Source organism: Rana temporaria, chromosome 5, assembly GCF_905171775.1.
Source record: "Rana temporaria chromosome 5, aRanTem1.1, whole genome shotgun sequence".
Lineage (NCBI taxonomy): Eukaryota > Metazoa > Chordata > Amphibia > Anura > Ranidae > Rana > Rana temporaria.
In genome coordinates this window covers 206896752-206916569 of record NC_053493.1, presented here as the reverse complement: position 1 = coordinate 206916569, position 19818 = coordinate 206896752, and the positions used below count along the sequence as shown (strand labels likewise).

The 19818-nt window shown below is 44.7% G+C and overlaps 1 protein-coding gene across 3 annotated transcripts in view; it reads right to left on the bottom strand.

The window, feature by feature from the left end:
* ABITRAM (actin binding transcription modulator) overlaps nt 1-18500 on the bottom strand; it is a 56781-nt gene extending 38281 nt beyond the window's left edge. The window contains exons 1-2 of one of the 3 annotated variants that reach the window (XM_040353512.1): nt 18304-18500; nt 10641-10750 (exon numbers count right to left, since the gene is read on the bottom strand). In XM_040353512.1, the coding sequence (XP_040209446.1) occupies nt 10641-10707 (67 nt within the window). In that variant the 5' untranslated portion in view covers nt 10708-10750; nt 18304-18500. The remainder of the gene's footprint in view (nt 1-10640; nt 10751-18303) is intronic. The other 2 variants (XM_040353514.1, XM_040353513.1) reach the window with 2 other exon arrangements.
* Nucleotides 18501-19818: the final 1318 nt, after the last annotated feature.

Sequence of the window (19818 nt, the reverse complement as noted above, 5' to 3'; positions counted from 1 at the left end):
TTAATTTCAAATATATTTAAAACAGTTTGATTTTTTTTCCCAGTCTGAAAGTAAAAATTAAAGCCACCTTTCGAATACAAAGATTTTAATGGAAGACATACATGGAATACAAATTTCTCACGAGGCAATAAACAAGCTACAGAAGATAAAAACAGTAGTGGTGTGATGAGACTAAAAAAAAAAAAATCTTAATGCGGTACCGCAATCATGACAGAAAACTCATGCAGCTTGGTTACCTGTTCCAGGATCCCGGTGAGGCCGTCCCGGCACCCCAAATGGGAACATACTGTGCCTGGACAGCCACCCCTGGGCTCCTGGAGTGTCACCATGGATAGGCCATGAGCTTTGCAACTTTAAAAGTGGATTAGGTACATAGCCTATGTACCCCGAAAGGGGGGGGGGGCTTTGACCCAAGTACCCAAAAGGTATCTAGTCTACAAGGTCATTTCAGTTGCAGTGGAGGGCCAAATGTTATAGGGGGGGGGGCAGAAAAGGGAAGAGAGGAAGAAGAGGAGCCAACCATGGGTGGTTTTATTTTTATTTTGAACATGTGACCAGCAGCAGAGGACTAGAAGCTCCTCCTGTGGTTATGCTTCCCTGCAGACAGGCAGGGACGGGGCTGGGGGATGCGACTGCTGTATAATGAATTAGGAGAAAGGTACTTAGATTTTTATTTTTATATAAAATAAATTACAGTGCCCTCATCCATACAGAAATAGAAGGGCCAATGTAAATTAAAAAGTGTGCGTTTAACCGCTTCAGCCCCGGAGGATTTGGCTGCCCAATGAACAGGCCATTTTTTGCGATGTTGTACCCAAACAAAATTGATGTAATTCCCCCCCCACAGATAGAGCTTTCTTTTGGTGGTATTTGATCACCTCTGCAGTTTTTATTTTTTGCGCTATAGAAAGAAAAAAAGCAATATTTTTTATTTTGCTTTAACCACTTCAATACCAGGCACTTGCGCACCTTCCTGCCCAAGCCAATTTTCAGCTTTCAGCGCTGTCGCAATTTGAATGACAATTGCGTGGTCATGCTACACTGTACCCAAACAAGTTTATTATCATTTTGTTCCCACAAATAGAGGTTTAATTTGGTGGTATTTGATCACCTCTGCAGTTTTTATTTTTTGCGCTATAGAAAGAAAAAAAACATTTTTGTTTGTAAAAAAAAAAAAAAATTGTAAATAATTAAGTTTTCTTCTTCAATGACGGGCACTGATATGGCTGCACTGATGGGCACGGATAAGGCGGCACTTGTTTGTTCTGGACCATAATGTTGCTAGTCAGTGCCCATTTGTGGGAACCGATTATGCATTTTTTTTTATATGTAGATGGCCATGGGGTACATACCTGGCCATCCACATGTTGCCCCCTTCCCTGGTAGTCCAGTGCGGACGTAGACCCGCGTCTGTCAGACGTGAGTGAGGAAAAGCTGATCAACGGCTCTTCCTGTTTACATCGTGATCAGCTGTGATTGGACATGGCTGATCGCGTGGTTAAGAGCTCGGTGTAGCGGTGTGTCAGACTGACACACCGCCGATTGCCGTAATGCGCATCCCCACAGATGCATGGCGGTCGCTATCCTGCTGGACGTCATATGACGTCCAGTCAGGATAACGCAACCACCGCCCGGCCATCATTTTGCTATAAGCCGGGCGGTAAGTGGTTAATATATATATATATATATATATATATATATATATATATCTCGACAATCTGCGATTTTTATCATGACTGCAAAATTATGGCGGACACATCGGACACTTTTGATGCCATTTTGGGACCAGTCATTTATGCAGCGATCAGTGCCATAAAAATGCACCAATTATTGTGTAAATGACACTGGCACGGAAGGGGTTAAACACTAGGGGGCAAGGAAGGGGGTTAAGTGTGTCCTAGAGTGATTCTAACTGTGTGGGGGCTGGGCTTACTGTGACATGACACAGATCGCTGCTCCCAATGACAGGGAGCAGACAATCAGTGTCCTGTCACTAGGCAGAACAGGGAGATGCCTTGTTTACACAGGCATTTCCCCCCCCCCCATTCTGCCTCTCTGTGACACGATCACAGGCCGCCAGCGAACAGAGTTTGCAAAACCCGCGGTCACGGAGAGTGCGGCGGGCGTGCACGACTTCTTAAAGGGGACGTACCTGTAGGCCCATTTGCCTACGTATATCGGCAAGTGGTTAATATCACTTTAAAGTGGATGTAAAGCAACTTGGAGAGAGCACAGCTCCACCCCTTCACAGGAAACACTGCGTGGTATCGCCCCTTTAAAAATCAACTGCTTCCACCATGCCTTCAGTTGTTACCGAGAAATCCTCCGACATGCTAGAAGATATAAGCAGACAATTACCAAGTTCCACAAATAATATCTTACTTATGATAACCAAGGGAGGGAAGTAGGCTGCTGTCCTGAAAGGCTCGTAGAAATAAGTCTAACTAAGGTTTTCTCCCTTCGCCTTTCAGGACAGCACCTTGGAGAGGATAACCGAGAAACTTACTTCAGGGTGGGACCACTGCCTGTAAAACCTTCCTACCAAAGGACTGGTCCTAGGTGGACATCAGATCCAAGCAGTAATGTCTTATGAAGGTTGAAAAACTGGTCCAAGTGGCCGCCTTGCAGATTTGCTTGGGAGATGCCCCGGCCTTCTCTGCCCATGATACTGCCACTGCTCTGTAGAATGAGGCAAAATACCCACCGGAGGTTCCAGTCCTAAAGAGATGTATGCCTCTTTAATAGCTTGCTTTAACCATCTACCCAGGGTACTCTTGGGAGCCTTACTGCCTTTGTTAGCACCTTCCATCAGGATGAATAGTGAAGGAGACTTCCTGATATTCTTTTTAACTTCTAGATATTTTAGAAGACACCTCCTGACGTCCAAAGTGTGAAAAGTCTCTTCCCCTGGACCCGAAGGACAGGGGCAAAAGGTAGGGAGAGTTATCTCTTGTGTGGTGAAAGATTGATGATACTTTTGGCAGGAAAGCTGGGTCTGTCCTTAAGACTAGCCTATCTGGCTAGACATCTCATAAAAGGTTCTTTAATTGAAAGGGCTTGTAACTCACTTATTCTTCGAGCAATCCCTTTCGTCTTAATATTTCTTCCTCAGAAACCAGGCTGTTAGCCTGGATCTGGATGAAGAATCTGATTCTGAGACAACAGATCTGCCCTGATCGGCAACCTCCAGGGTTTTTTTTCTGAAAGGTTCATCAGGGTGGCAAACCAAGGCCTCTTTGGCCAGTAGGGGGCTATCAAGATTAGCTCTGTGGATTCCACTCTGAATTTTGCCAGTACCCTTGGTACCAGTTGGAACAGGGGGAATGCGTAAGACAAAGGGAAGTCCCACTTGTGGGCCAACGCATCTATGCCCATAGCTTGAGCCTGCCTCTGAAGAGAGAAGAAAGCCAGTGTCTTTGCATTTTCCTGTTTTGCAAAGAGGTCCACCTGAGGAAACCCCACACATTACTTGGATTTTCGCGAACACCTCCTGGTTCAGAGACCACTCTGCTTCTCTTACTTCTTTCCTGCTGAGGAAATCTGCTAGAGTGTTTTCCATACCCTTCAGATGGACTGCCGATATTGAGGCCAAGTTGTTTTCTGCCCATCTCAGAATTTGATGAGCTAGGTCCATCAGTGTCCTGCTTCTTGTACCCCCTTGTTTTGTTAAAGCGGGGGTTCACCCTTAGAGGGCACTTTTTCCCCTTAGCTTCCTGCTCGTTTTCTCTAGGGGAATCGGCTATTTGTATTAAAATATGTGCAGTACTTACCCGTTTTCGAGCTGCATCTTCTTCCGTCGCTTCCGGGTATGGGCTTCGGGAATGGGCGTTCCTTCTTGATTGACAGTCTTCCGAGAGGCTTCCGACGGTCGCATCCATCGCGTCACGATTTTCCGAAAGAAGCCGAACGTCGGTGCGCAGGCGCAGTATAGAGCCGCACCGACGTTCGGCTTCTTTCGGCTACGAGTGACGCGATGGATGCGACCGTCGGAAGCCTCTCGGAAGAATGTCAATCAAGAAGGAACGCCCGCTCCCGAAGACCCATACCCGGAAGAAGATGCAGCTCGAAAACGGGTAAGTACGGCTCATATTTTAATACAAATAGCCGATTCCCCTAGACCGAACGAGCAGGAATCTAGGGGAAGAAAAAAACAATTTTTAGAAATGGGTGAACTCCCGCTTTAAATATATTTTTTCCTGTGGAAGAAAAAAATTCTGTTTTACTGAGTATCTCGTAGCCCAAGAACCTCACTCTTTGAGATGGTAGAAGATTGGACTTTGAGGTTGAGAAGCCAACCCAAAACCCTTAGGTGTTCTTGGGTTATTTGCAGATTGATCTCCACCTGATTTCTTGAGTCTGCAAACAGTAGTAAATCGTCCAGGTAAGGTACTATTGGAATTCCCTTCAGTCTCAGGGGTTCTAGAGCCTCTGCCATCACTTTCGTGAACACTCTGGGAGAAGAGGAAAGACCGAAAGACAGGGCCCGAAACTGCAGGTGCCACACTTCTCCTCCTCCCAGATTGACTGCTAGCAACCCAGTCACAAAAATTTCTGCGGCTATCGGAACATGGAGATAGGCATCTCTTAGGTCGATTGATGCCATGTGACAGTCCGGGGTGATTAGATTTCTCAGAGAAAATCGTGTCTATTCAGAATTTTTTGTATTTTATGGACAGGTTGAGAACCTTCAAATTGAGGATCAAGCGGAACTTCCCTGATGGTTTTCTGACCAGAAAAATGTGGGAGTAAAACCCTTTCCCCTGCTGATCCTTCAGTACTTGGGAAACAACTTTCTGTTGCATCAGTTCTTGTAAAAGAGACTTCATAGCCAGAGCTTTTTCCCGGTCCTTTGGTAGATTTGTGATGTAAAATCGTATTGGGGGGGGGGGGGAATCTGAGAATTCTAGTTGGTACCCCTGTCCAATTAGGCTCAGAACGAAAGGACTTCTTGTTGTTTTTTCCCAAGCTGGAGGGAAGTCCTGTAACCTTCCCCCTACTGGGAGATGGTCATTGTTTTTTTAGGAGTTTGTTCGGGGGGTCTAAAGAGCACCTCTCCTCTGCCTCTCTCTGAGGATTCCAGGACTTTTTCTGCATTTGGTCTTTCTTTATTGGTTTGCTGAAAAGGATAAAACATTTTCCTTTGTTGCACCGCTTTCTTCTTTTGTGGGAAAGTTTTTTTTCTTATCTGCTGTCCTGTCAAGGACCGACTAACTCTGGGCCAAACATCAGGTCAGGTCTCCTGAAAAAGGAATTCCACATAATTTTACTTTGGAGTCCCCTGACCATGTTTTTAGCCAGATGGCTCTTCTTGCTGAATTAACCAGCACAGAGGATCTGGCCGTCATCCTGATAGATTCTGCTGAAGCATCTGCCATATATTTGAATGCTTTTAGAAAAATGGGAAAGGATTCCAGTAGATCCTTCCTGGAAGTGCCTGCTATCACATGGTTTTTGAGTTGCTCCAACCAACACTCCATGTTCCTGGCCACAACTGTGGCCGCCATTGCAAGTTTCAGATAGGACAATACCGAGTCCCAGGCTTTCTTCAGTAGCCCATCTGCCCTTTTGTCCATGGCATCTTTAAGAATGCCCATATGCTCAAAAGCTAAATCAGTCTTTCTGGATACTTGTGAGAAAGTGGCATCTATTTGTTTTTTTATTCCAAACCAATTCTTCCTTTTCCTCAAAAGGAAATCGTCTTTTGAGGGCTTTGGAAAAGAACCAACCTTTTTCTGGATCCTTCAACTCTTTCTTAATAGTAGCCGTTAGGATCTTATGAACTGGGAAGACTATGTTTAACTTCTTCCAGACCTTGGTACATTTTGTCATGTACTGACAGCTGAGGCTTTCCCTCTTAGATTTCCAAAATGGTATATATTGCTTTGAGTAATTCTTCCACCTCTTCAAGCGATAGTTTATACCTAGAGCATGGATATGCAATTAGCGGACCTCCAGCTGTTGTGGAACTACAAGTCCCATGAGGCATAGCAAGACTCAGATAGCCACAAGCATGACACCCAGATGCATGATGGGACTTGTAGTTTTGCAACAGCTGGAGGTCCGGTAATTGCATATGCCTGACCTAGAGGATCTAGCCTCATCCTCCTCCTCATGCTCAGAATCAACAGTTGAGGGGTGAACGCTTTCTCTTTCATCCTCAGACTCAATCTCCACTGGTCTGGAAGTGGACGGAAGGAGATTGGATTGAGAACTTTAGAGTTCCTGGCTGTGACTCTGGCCTTTTTTTCTCTACCAGGTAACGCACTGTCCCTAGGGTCTCTGCTAACTCTTTTCTTACAGAGGATATGAGATCTTTACACTCCTGTGTAGATTCTTCCCTCACTAGGTCCGCAATGCAGGATCTGCACAGTGGTTTTGGCCAAGAATCTCTTCAAGGGTTTTTGCATGAGGGGCATTTTCTTCCTGTTACTCTCTCTAAATTAGCTGTGGCTTTCTGAAACAATGAACAGAAAAAACCCAGACCCTATTTTAGGGTTAAATAAATCACTAATTAAGAGAACACACAGCACCCTTTAGCCACCCTATGTGCCACAGAGTCTCACTCCTTGCTGAACTGCTATTAGAGCATTAGAACTAAAGCAGACAGCTGCAGGTTTTAGTTAAGAACACCAACACAAAAGAAAACACCCAGTGTCATAAACAAAAGGAAAGAGGTACCAGTGTACCTTTCCTACCTGGGCCTGGCCGGGAACCTGGGCGCCTGCATCTGCCATTGCTGCTGAAGGTTCAGTTTCCTCCATTATGAACCACCGCTGCTGCCGCCACCGAGATTTAAACAGCTTATTTTTTCCTTTGCATAGCTCCTTCTTAATGGCTGCACTGTCACTGGTGATAGCAATCAGGAACACTGTTGATGGTATGGAGACACTGACTGGTGTGCCAGTTATCAGGGACACTGGTTGGCTGCACTGGCATGATGGCAATACTTGGGTGGCTAGCAACCAGGGACATAGGCTGGCTGCTCTGATCACCATTTCCTACAGTTTGGATCACTGTAAGATATACTGTTTCCACTCACAGCCGATCAATGTGGAAGGACACAGCACTGGCTGCAACATACAGCATTTGTTTACACGTTATATTTTTGGCCCTGTTCTGATCTTCTGACTATTCTAGAGGGTGTGTACAAGTGGATGAAGGAGAGGCCGCTTTAAAATGGCCTCCTGACCTAAAGACTGAGTCATCTAGCCATTTATATATAATGGCCAGATGGCAAGTGGTTGTACACTCTTACATACAGTATACCCAGTAAAGTGACGGGCCTCAGATACTAGGGCTGCTGAATATAAATCGATGCATCGAGATTCGACCGCCGGCGATTTTGCATCGATGCTACGACTTGCAATAATTGATTATACGATGACGTCACCCGCGCGCCACTATTTGCCTTGCCAAAAAAGTGAAAACAGCCGAAGGAGCCCTGGGCGTCATACGCACCTTTTTTCCCGCCCCCGATAAACTCAAAGCGGCCAAGAGTCTTAGGCGTAGCCGTGCCTCTTTTCCCACCCCTCGATGAACTGGAAGGAGCCGTGGGCATCCCACCCACCCCCGCTGACAGCATCCCCAGCCGCCCGGCGTCAACATGGGAGACACGTGGAGTGAGTGTCTGTCTATTCCCAACGATCGGTCCCGAGTCAACTCCCCAGAGCCTTCCTCCTTGGCTCACCTCACGCTGTGTGCACACACAGGCTACCTCAGCTGCTGTGGAAGACCCGAGATGCCAGGCAGTCACGGTTGTCCTCCAGTTCCACTCACAGGCTGCTCGGTCATCGTGTACATTGCACACTGGCATAATTTAATGGGGCACACTGGTGGCAGCAATACATGGGCACACTGGCGGCGTTTGATGGGCCCAGCGGCGGCGTTTGATGGGCCCAGCGGCGGCATTTGAGTTTTTTTTTTTGTTACTAGTGATAATAACATATTATATATCTGATGCACCATTATGTGAACTGCAAATTTGCCATATTATGAAAACATTAAAGTGACCCATGAGCATGACAATGCCATTTCAACATTAATTATGGTTTATGTATGTCTTATTGTCTTAGTGATTGATTCACATCACAGCTTCATTGATTTGAAATTGATACCCTTTTTTTGTACGATTTTTGATTTTGCACTGCATGTGTGGGGCAGTAATGAGCAAAACCATAAATCATAAATCTTGTAGTATTTTGGGGTCAGTCTGGAGCTCTTCTTTAAGTTGTCTGCTATGTTTCCACTTTGCTACATGCAGAGTTTTTATTTATTTTTTAAGACCAGATAATTAAAAAAAATTCTGACTGCTGGAATTTTTGGGATGAAAACGCGTGGAGTAATCTTGATGCATCGCAGAATCGAATCGTGGACTTGATAATCGTAATCGCATCGAATCGTGAGACCGGTGAAGATGCGCAGCCCTAGATGATACACAGAGATAAAAAACAAATCCTCCCACAAAAGTTGTATCTCTTCTATACAATCTTCTAAAGCACAACAGAATTTCCACAGAATCTATCAGTATTTCTCAGCAGTACAAAGCAGGGGGTGGGGATCTGAAGTCACACACTTCACAGCTAAAGAATAAGAGCTCTGAGCCCCAAATAGAGGGAAGGGAAACACACTACACAAACAATGCTGAGCCAAGGCTCATGGGTTGTGTGCTTCAGCTCCACTCCCCCGTCACCTTTTTATTTCCTGCAATCGGAAAAATGTGTCAGAAGTGACTCATGCTGATAACAGAGGAACAATGCATTAGAGAGAAATGGTACATTGTTTTATAGAGGCAAGTAAACACTATAGAAGTATGTGCTTTGTGCAGATTTCATTTCTAAAGTTTACAACCACTTTAAAAAGGGTGTTTTAAAGGCAGAAGGTTTTTTTATCTTAATGCATCAAGTTAAAAAGCCTGTGTGTAGCCCCCCCCCCCCCCCCAACAGTTACCCGAGGTCCCTCTCTGTCCAACGATGTCCTAGCCATCCGAGATTCTGCATCCTTATTGGCTGAGACACAGCAGGGGTGCCATTTGCTGCTGCTAATCAAAGTCAGCTAGTCAAATCAGGAGAGAGAGGGGGGCAGGGGATAGGAGGGGCTCCATGTACCGGGCATACAGACTGTCATGGCTAGGAAGGAATGTAATTAAAATGATGACACTCCCAAAATGTTTGTATATCTTCCAGAGCCTGCCAGTCTGTATCCCCGGGGCATACTTCAGAACCCTGAGGAGTCTAATACAAAAATGTATTTGGAAGGGGAAAGGAAGTCGTATCTCATATAAAACAATGAGTAGAACAAGAGAAAATGGGGGGGTATCACTTCCAGACCCTCAAAAATATTATGAAGCCGCAGTAATAAAAAGAGTTATAGATTGGGTACATATTAAAGTACATAAGAAATGGGTATCCCTAGAAGAGAATATGAGTAAAACGGAGCTGGGTCAGATTATCTGGATCCCGAAAAAAAATATAGAAATCTCCCTAAGACACCTGCCCTAACTACAATAGAAACATTAAAGATATGGGATAAAGTAATTAAGGATATGAGGGGACAATATAACAGCCCATTGATGCCCCTAATGGGAAATGATTACTTCCCACCGGGCAAAAAATAATAAACTATACTTAAAGTGGACACATTCAGATAGACTGAGGCTAAGGGATGTCCTAAAGGGAAATAGGCTATGTAATTTAGAAAAATTACGAGAGAAATATGGAATACTACGGGGAGATGGTTGGAGATATATGCAGCTCCAACACTTCACTGAATCCCTTCCGAAGCCGTTGCGAAGTAGCGAAAGATTAAATCCCTGGGAGAGATTGATAGATCAAGGAGGGATGAATGGAAAAGGGACGATTTCTAAAATATATAGGTTGCTGATATCCTCTAATGAGGAAGGATCAACACACCCTGTGGAAAAATGGGAGATTGAACTAAAACAAAAAGTTCCAGAGAGGATGAAGAAGAGGATTTTGGACTATGCACACTCCACCTCAAAAGATACAAAGATGAAAGAAATGAACTATAAACTATTGACTAAATGGTACTATGTCCCCACCAAGATGCATAAAATAAACAGTGATATATCGCCCCTGTGCTGGAGGGAGTGTGGGGAAGAAGGAAATCATGCTCACATTTGGTGGCAATGCAGATTGGTTCAAACATATTGGGGGGAGGTACTGGGGCTAATAAAACAGATAGAAGGGAAAGAGATAGGACTGGATCCCTGGAAGTGTTTGTTTCATGCTATGGAAGGTCAGAGGAAAGAATAGAGCATCCCTCACCCCATTCCTCCTAAATGCAGCAAAAGCAATAATCCCGAAAAAATGGAGAACTAAGGAGGGGCTCCATGTCTGGTTGGGCACACGGAGCTGTGACTCGACTTGGGTGCCCCCATAGCAAGCTGCTTACTGTGGGGGTACTGAACAGGAGAGAGGGGCCAGAATCACAGAAGAGGGCCCCAAGATGAGGAGGATCTAGGCTTCTCTGTGAAAATCCACTGCAACAGAGCAGGTAAGTATAACATTGTAATTTTTTTAGAAAAAAAAAAAAAAAGAAAACAACTAGACTTTATAATCACTTTAAAGAAAACATCAGAAGCAGGAAAAAAAATGTTTCTAAGATAATCATTTAAACCTTACCTGCTTTGTACCACCGTGTAAAATAACGGTCCACAACAGAAGGAAAATCTCGAGATCCTTCAGCCATGTAAAGGCAAAAGACAATTCAGCAGCAGTTCTTATTCCCAAGTCTAAAGAAAAAAAATAAATATACTTTTAAAAAGGGGAATAGTGGTTTTGTGTACATTTTTTTTTTTTTTTTTAATACGAGTATTATGAAGTCTTTTATTCAACAAGTGTTTCTTATCTACATAAATATTCATGAAAACATCATTTTGAATGCAAGCAGTGCAAGTCCCCGAATTTTAATTGCAATCTTTCAAACCCACTGTACACGTTATGACAAAAACATGCGGACAGTTCAAAAGAGTGAAAAAGGAGTGAACTGCTGCTGTTCATCACTATCTAATCACAGGCATTGGGCGGGGGAAATAAAAACATTTTTTTTTTTAAATTAAACCCAATCATGGCATGGCAGTGAGAGAGGACGTGCAGGATCGAGCTCCTCTACTAATCCTTCTTTCTATCCTGTAGCCAGGGGATGTTGTTGGTGCCCTAGCCACGTAAATTCAGGTTGCGGTTCTCCTGGTGCTTGGGTCACCCGGCCTCCCTATACAGCCTATCCTGGTTCCCTGCTCTTGTGTCTCCCGGGTATCCATACAGCTATCCTGTACCCCGCCGCTTCCTCTCATTAATGCTCTTATCTTGTTCCAGCCGTCTATAGGACAAGGTGGGGAACAAGGAGGGAACCAGAGCGATGACAAGGAGGAACAAGAAAGACACCGGAGCCGCTGACCGCTCCCCTCAGAACAACGCAAACATAGAAAGCTCCATTAAAGATAAGCTCCAGGACACCACTGCCCAGCTGGAAAAATTTGCCAATACCCCCACTACGAATAAAAGTGGACACTTGACAGCACCCCTGGGCTCAGGGCAGGTGTCAGCTACTGAAGGAACATCCACTGGACTGGCTATACCTTTGGCTGGGGAGGAGGATTCAGCCTCATGGGAACAGCCAGAAGACATGGCGAGTAACACTGACTTAGAGAATGATGTGTACAATACTCCAGCTCAAACTTTAAAGATTTCAAATCCAGAGCCTGTAATTACATTGGTGGATATAATGAAAGTTATTACTACATGTAATTGCTCTGTGAATACTCTGTCCCGTAGTCGTGAAGATATGATAATTAGACAAGACATGCGTGCTTGTAAAGAGAGAACGTCAGTAACATAGGAAAGAATAAGCACACTTGAATGTTCTCTATATCCGGTTTTGAAGGCTAATAAAAAAGGTCACACAACTGACCATGCATGATTTTCCCTTAGAGGATATGCAAAACCGGCTTCGCCGGAACATAAGGATAGTAGGACTTCCAGAGCAGGGAGAAGGAAATGCACCAGGAATGTATAGAGAAATGGCTCAAATCCACTCTGGGAGCAGAGCATTTTACTTCTTTTTGCAGTGGAGCGGGCGCACAGAGTCCCTGTCAGACCTCATATTTTTGTATCTCCTGAATCAGCGATGCAGTTTCTGGACAATTACAGGCCACTGAACCAATCTGATTTTTTTTTACATTTTACTGTGATATGGGGATGATATATTTAGCATTACTTTTCATATAAATATGCAATCTTAAGAGATTTTTTTTTCCATGTGAAAACATTAAGGGAAAAGTAAAGTTATAAAGCTATTGACTGTCAACAAGCGCTGCCAAATTTTATTTTATTTTTTGAGCCCCTGGAAAGAAAACCAAAAAAAGTTAGAGCGCCATCTTGTGGCCCTTTTGATCATATAGCCCCTATGTGTATGTTTGGTATTGTTGTCTCTGTCTCATATTTTTGTAAGGCTGAATATTATAATTGTCAGATTGGGAGTATGATGGGAGGGGAAGAGGGGAGGAAGGTTATGGAGGTATAGATTGGGATGAAAAGTCTAACAGATATAGGCATTTATTATAGCGGTTTTTTTTTTTTGTCAAAAAATGTATTATGGTTTTTGTATGGCCCCTTTAAATGATGTGTTATTCTAATGGAATATCCAAGGTCTTAGCAACCCTTCTAAATGGCAGGCAGTGTTTAAATAAAAAAGATCTTCTAGTTTCTAAACTTATAGCTCATGGAGTGGATTTTTTATGCAGACAGGTTAAAAAGAATAGTAAAGGTTGATTTGTTTTTTTGTATTGCATATTATTTGGGAGACCATATTTGATAGCGATCATTTATATTCCCCCACCCTACTCTATGGAAGCATTTAAAGAATTTATTTGGTTTGCATCTGATAAACCTGATATTCCAACTAGTAAGGGATTTTTAACAACTATATGGACCCCTCAATGGATAAATATCATTCAACGGAAAGGCAGATATCAGATCCTACAGATTTTGCTAGGTATGCAAGGGAAATATGATCTTTGGAGACAGCGTAATTCTACAAGGAGGCAATTCTCATGCTTTTCTAGTACCCACAAAACCCTTTCTTGAATAGACTTGGCACTGGAAAACACCCCTTTGCTCCCATTTGTTCCTGATATTAAATATCTGGCTAGGGGTATCTCAGATCACTCCCCCTTAATTTTAACATTATTTTTTAGGACTAGCCCGGGCTTTTCTTTATGGAAATATATATATATTTTTTTTTTAAAGCCGATACCTTATTTCTGAGAGCCGTTCACGTGAATGGCCAGATCTCTCCTCTGCCTGTGACAGATGCAGCGGGCGGGGCCCAAGATTCCTTTGCTGACATCAGTTGGGAAGGGAGGAGGAGGAGAAAGCCGGCTGGTCAAGTGAGCACCGATCGATGCTCATAAATTAGGTATAATCTGCCTTATTTTATAAATCACACACGCAGGGACACAGCACTGATAGTATAGATATGTACATGTTATTCCAGCAGCAGGAGGCGGGGGCACCAACGCTAGCCGACAGGGGGGGGGGGGGGTGTTGGAGAGAGAGGAAAGGAGAGCTGTGGCTGATGGAGGCATGTAAACTGACCACAGTGTTAGGGCTCAGCAGCCATGATATACAGTGGTCAGTTTACAGAGGGGAGGGTAGAAACTGGCAGGATCAGCCAGGTATTTCAGGTGATACAGGGGGCCAAATTACACAGCACAAGCACTGTGCCATTATTCATGCTTTAAAAGGGACAGGATCCATTTTTTTGGAGGTTAAACACTTTAAAGGGTATAATTCACCATTCACAAACAATTAATCAAACACCTACATTAATATAAATTGTGCATTTATTTTAAATTGGAGCCTGCACAGCATTGCAACTATGCAACTACCCAGCCCCAAGTCCATACAGAAATATGACTCTTCAGTTATGGGGCTGGAGGAAGTAAACAATGAACATAACATGTATTGATGGCACTCCACTTCTGCTCTGTTGAGTTCCTTTGTTGTGGTTGCAGATAGGACTTGGGAGTCTTCCCATTCAAATTCCTCCAGCCCTTCCCACCCAGCTCCTCCATTCAGAGAAAAGCCCACCATAAATGAGGGCCGACTACCTTTCATCCGCCAATCCTCTATTCATGCATTTAATCTATAGTACAGCTTCTGTGAATGGAGGAGAGGGGTGGAAAAGGCAGGCATAGTCACCACTCTTGTGACAGTGCCTGTCCCAGGTTCAGCACCAGTATTTACTCCTGCAGGTATTAATTACAGCTGGGTGGCAGAACTGAAGAGGTCTACTAGAGAAGCACAAGAGAAACTTAATAGTAAAAGGTAAGTACAATTGGTTGTGCTGACTGAAAAAACAAAAAATTACATAAAGCAGAGTTTCACCCAATTTGTCTCCTCAACCCCCCCCCCCCCCCACCTCTGGTGCCACATTTGTCACCTTTTTATGAGCTCTCCATGTTAGCCTATGGCCTCATGCCCACCATGACGTTTTTGAGCTGTAAATGGCTGAGCCATTTTTAAGCTGCAAAAAAACCCAGGACCAGTGAGTTCTGAAGCTCCAGCTTTGGAGCTGTAAAGACATCAGACGCCGGCAAAGGGTGTTAAACGCGATTTAACGAGGCTTAACGCTGTGTTAAGCCTCGTCCGACATTTCTTTCTCTATTCAAAAATCAATGGTTCCCTATGGGAGCCCACTGATTTGAATAGAGGTCGCACCAGAAGTTGGATCAAGATGATCCAACTTGCGGGGTGACTCGTGTGCAGAGAATCTTGAAGGGGGAACTCCGCGAAAATGTAAAAATTAGCATGAGGTTCCCCCTTCGGTCTGATATGGATCTTAAGGGGAATCCCCCACACACAAAAAAAAAAAAAAAGGCGTGGGGGTTCCCCCAGGATCCATACCAGACCCTTATACGATCACGTAGCCCGGCAGGTCATGGAGGGGTTTGGTGCTTTGGGGCAGAGGGGGGCACTGCGCCCCCCACCCCAAAGCACCTTGTCCCCATGTTGATAACAAGGGCCTCTTCCTGACATCCCTGGCCGTTGGTTATCAGGGTCTGCGGGTGGGGGGCTTATCGGAATCTGGGAGCCCACTTTAATAAGGGGGCCCCCAGATCCCAGCCCCCCACCCTATATAAATGAGTAAATATGAATATAAAAAGTGTAAAAAAAAAAACACACACTACACAGGTTTTTAAAGTAATTTATTAGGCAGCTCAGGGGGGGGGGGGGGGCTTTTTTTCGACTTCTCGGGTCTCTCCGGCCCCACCTCTTATGACGTCACCACCCAGAGCATGATGGGACTGTAACATCATAAGATGCGGGGGGTCACCGGGTGACATCACCCGGTGACCACGCACCAAGCCTATATGAATTGTTGCAGACCGTGCACCCGGCATTACAGCAGGAGATATCGTCAAGTCAACATCAGATGAGAAGAGGGAAGAAGACGATGGGGAAGACCGGTCCGCCGCTAGTCAAAGAGCTGGAAGAAGATAGCGGAGGACCGGCAGAAAAAAGCACCAGAGAGCGGGAGAAGTCGAAAGAAGCACCCCAAAGTCGGAAGACGACCCCCGGAGGTGCCTAATAAATTACTTTAAAAACCTGTGTAGTGTGTTTTTTTTTATTGACATCCCCCCCCCCCAGGTGAATGGGTAGGGGTACAATGTATCTTATTAAAGGGGGGCTCTAAGATTCTGATAAGCCCCGCCCCGCCCACAGACCCAGACAACCAACGGCCAGGGTCGTCGTGAAGAGGCCCTTGTCCTCATCAACATGGGGACAAGGTGCTTTGGGGTGGGGCAGTGCCCCCCCTGTCCAGGGCATGTGGCCTGGTAAGGTCTAGGAGTGGGGGGCGCTCGCTCCCTTTCCTGAGCTCCCGGGCTACATGCTCGGATAAGGGTCTGGTATGGAGCCTGGGGGAACCCCCATGCCGTGTTTTTTTGGTGTGGGGGATTCCCCTTAAAATCCATACCAGACCGAAGGGTCTGGTATCATCCTGGGGGTAACATTACAACTTTTTTTTTTTTTTTTTTTTTCCCGCGGGGTTCCCCTTCAAGATTCTCTGCACACGAGTCGCCCCGCAAGACGGATCATCTTGATCCAACTTCTGGTGCGACCTCTATTCAAATCAATGGGCTCCCATAGGGAACCATTGATTTAGAATAGATTAAGAAAAACGCTGCTGAAAGCAAGCACGATGAAACGTGCATTGAATTAAAAAAAATTAAAAAAAATTGCAAAACGCGGAAAAAAACTCAGGAAAAAAAATCACGGCGTCTGTACTAGCTTTATAGCCCGTTTTTTTAAGACATCCGTGGCCATGAGCTTCATCCTAACTACTTTTAAAAGTATCTCCTTCCCCCTCCTAACGCCTATCACTAAAACGTATAAGAAAGATCTATGTACTTACCCATTTTCAGGCCAGTCTGGTCACATGATCCCAAGCCCCTGTGTCAGCTGCAGGGAAGAGGAGTTTCAATAATAGATGGACCATTGAAGCCTATGGGCTTGAATCAGCCGCCACAGAGCAGTCAATCACATTACCGGACTGAAGGGGTCTGAAAATAGGTATGTACATCTTTCTTACACAGGTAAGTCCGTATAGGTGTTCAGGTGGGAGAGGGGACATTTTTAGGAGTAATTAGGGTCAAGCTGGAATTCAACTTTAGGTTATGAAAGTCAGAAGCCGATTGGTTGTCACGCATCAGTGTTGCCAACCTACCAGATTGAAATTTACTGGCACGACACCTGAAATTTACTGGCACAGCCACGTTTTTACTGGCATTTCACAAAAGTTACTAAATAAAAAATTTTAGGTGCAAATTTCATTATTTAGGCTAAAAACAAGTACGCTAGGCAAATAGCATATGTGATTTAAGGTAGATATTAAAGCGGGGGTTCACCCTATAAAAAAAAAAAAAAAAAAAAATAAAAAGTTTTCCTCTAGCATAAAATTAGGCATAGTAGCGCGAGCTACAGTATGCCTGTATTTATTTTTTTAGCCCCGTACTCACTGTGCAATCGTATATTGAAAATTCCGACTCCCCGCGGGGAATGGGCGTTCCTATCCAGAGGGAAGGTGATTGACGGCCAGCGCTGGCACGTCACGCTTCTCCGGAAATAGCCGAATTAGGACTTGGCTCTTCACCGCGCCTGCACATAGTCTGTGCGCAGGCGCCGTATAGCGCCGTGAAGAGCCGAGACCTACTCCGGCTGTCTTCGGGGAGCGTGACGTGCCAGAGCCGGCCGTCAATCACCTTCCCTCTGGATAGGAACGCCCATTCCCCGCAGGGAGTCGGAATCTTCAATATACGATTGCACAGTGAGTACGGGGCTAAAAAAATAAATACAGGCATACTGTAGCTCACGCTACTATGCCTAATTTTATGCTAAAATGTTGTTATGGAGGGTGAACCACCGCTCTAAGGTTAAAAAAACATATTTTTGGTATTTTCGATATAAGGGCAAATTATTTAGTCACAGCACCCTCTGCGGTGCCACAATCTCCCTCTGCCTCCAATCTCCCCCTGCCTCCAATCTCCTCCAGGCCCCCTGCCTCCACTCACCCCCTGCCTCCATCGTCCCCTGCCTCCATCCCCCTCCACCAACAACCCCTGTCTCCATCCCCCACCCTCTGTGGTGCCACCATCCCCCTCTGCGGTGCCACCAACACCCCCTGCCTCCAATCTCCCCCTGCGGTGCCACCGCAGCCACCATCACCACCTGCCCCCAATCACCCCCTGCCTCCAATCTCCATGCACAGTTCCAAGACAAACCAATCTTGGCTATTTTTACTGGCACATTCCCACAACCACGGACATTTACGAACAGGGGAAAAAAGTGCCCGTTTTAAGAAATGTCCGTAAAAATATGTACAGTTGGCAACACTGTCATGCATACGTGTTCCAGATTCTAGCTGCTCCAGTCTTAGTAAATTTGCTGATGAGACACAATCGTGTTAATAAAATTCTCCCCAGAACTGCACATCTATTGCTTTATACTTACACCCAGAACAGCGAACATTAGAACAGTTGCCAATTATCACTGCCAAGCTCTGGCCCCTGGAATTATCCTGGTTTCTAGACCTGTGCACTAGTCCATTAAGTGTTATGTAATTAGTTTTTTATTAGCAGCAACAATGCCTCCCAAATATAGTCCTTTAAAACGTTCAACACCCAAAACCAATGAAACTGCAACGTGCATAACCAAGGTAAGTTTCCTGCCCAATACATGTCATACTGCAGCACGCTTTACTACTACAACTTCCAGCGTGCCTTGCCTTGTACAGTGTGGATTCTACTTCAATATTAGAGAACCGCACAGTCTCCGTACGCAAGCTTGCCTGTACTGGGACTCACAGTGCACTCCTCCGTCCACACCACAAGCAAATCTCCTTTCTTTGCACGTTGCAGTCCTTTACCAGAGCAACACTGTCTATTTCCGGTATCGTGCTAAAAGTATCTCCCCCTGCGTGCCCACGTGCACGTCACCGCCGCTTTACGTGGCGTATTGCGCCTGCGCAGAGCGTACTCTCCAACAGCACGCTGACAAGCTGCTAACCTGAGACTCAGCGAAACCAGCACTGACTCCCTGCTCCTATCACAGAACAGTAACATATATGCTGTGGAATGTGGATGGAAAGCATGCTTCTTTTTGTAGCGAGCATTCCATTTCAGTTCGAGAGATATATATATCTAGATAGATCCGTTTTAACAGCAAGTATTTTAGGTTACAATAGCAAAACTATATAACAGCCTGTTTTTTTTTTGTTTTTTTACAGCAACAACCATTAGATTTTAGCTTGATATTAGAAAAAGGATTACATATGCTATCATTGTTTTTTCAGGAGCATGATTTTAGTCGGAACTAAAGTAGTCCATGCGTCTCCAGTCCAGTGATTTTACGCACGCTACTTCCTCGCCAGTACTAGGGTTGACACTTTTTCTTCAAACCAAACCCAAACACTTTAGTGGTGCATAGTACTTTTTTTGTTTTAGTATACACTATAAAATTGGAACAGACCTGGGACACTTTTGGGTACTTCAAAATAAATAGTAATGTGGTGCACATAGTGCCCCCTTACCCTAATGTCAAGCCCTGTTCAGAGCCACATTTCTGTTTGAATAATGTGTCCGGGTTTCAGGTGGACTGAAACCCGGACACATGATTCAAAACCTGGACTGTCCGGGTGAATCCCAGACAAGTGGCAACCCTAGCCAGTACTTCCATCTTCATCTGATCTTTTCTGGCACCACCATGGCAGCATACATGCGGTAGTATGTTGCCATGGATTGGCGCAAGGAAAGGAAAATCACGGTAAGTATTTGATATAACCACTTGATTTTACCCCTTTCATGACTAGGGCATTTTTTGCTATTCAGCACTGTGCCACTTCTGCCCCGGAAGGATTTGCCCACTTCCTGATTAGGCCATTGTTTGCGATACGGCAATTGTGCGGGCGTACAAAGCTGTACCCAAATAAAATGTATGTCTTTTTTTCCCCAAATTAGAGCTTTCTTTTGGTGGTATTTGATCACTTCTGCATTTTTTTTTCTGTGCTATAAACAAAAAAAAAGCAACAATTTTGAAAGAAAACACAAATTTTTTACTTTCTGCTATAAAACATTTCCAAAAAAAAAAAATGTACTCATCAGTTTAGGCCGATATGTACCGTATTTATTGGCGTATACCGCGCACTTTTTTGCCCTGAAAATCAGGGCAAAATCGTGGGTGCGCGGTATACGCCGATACCCGCTTTCCCGCACCGACATATACCGAGCGCAGTACACTCGGG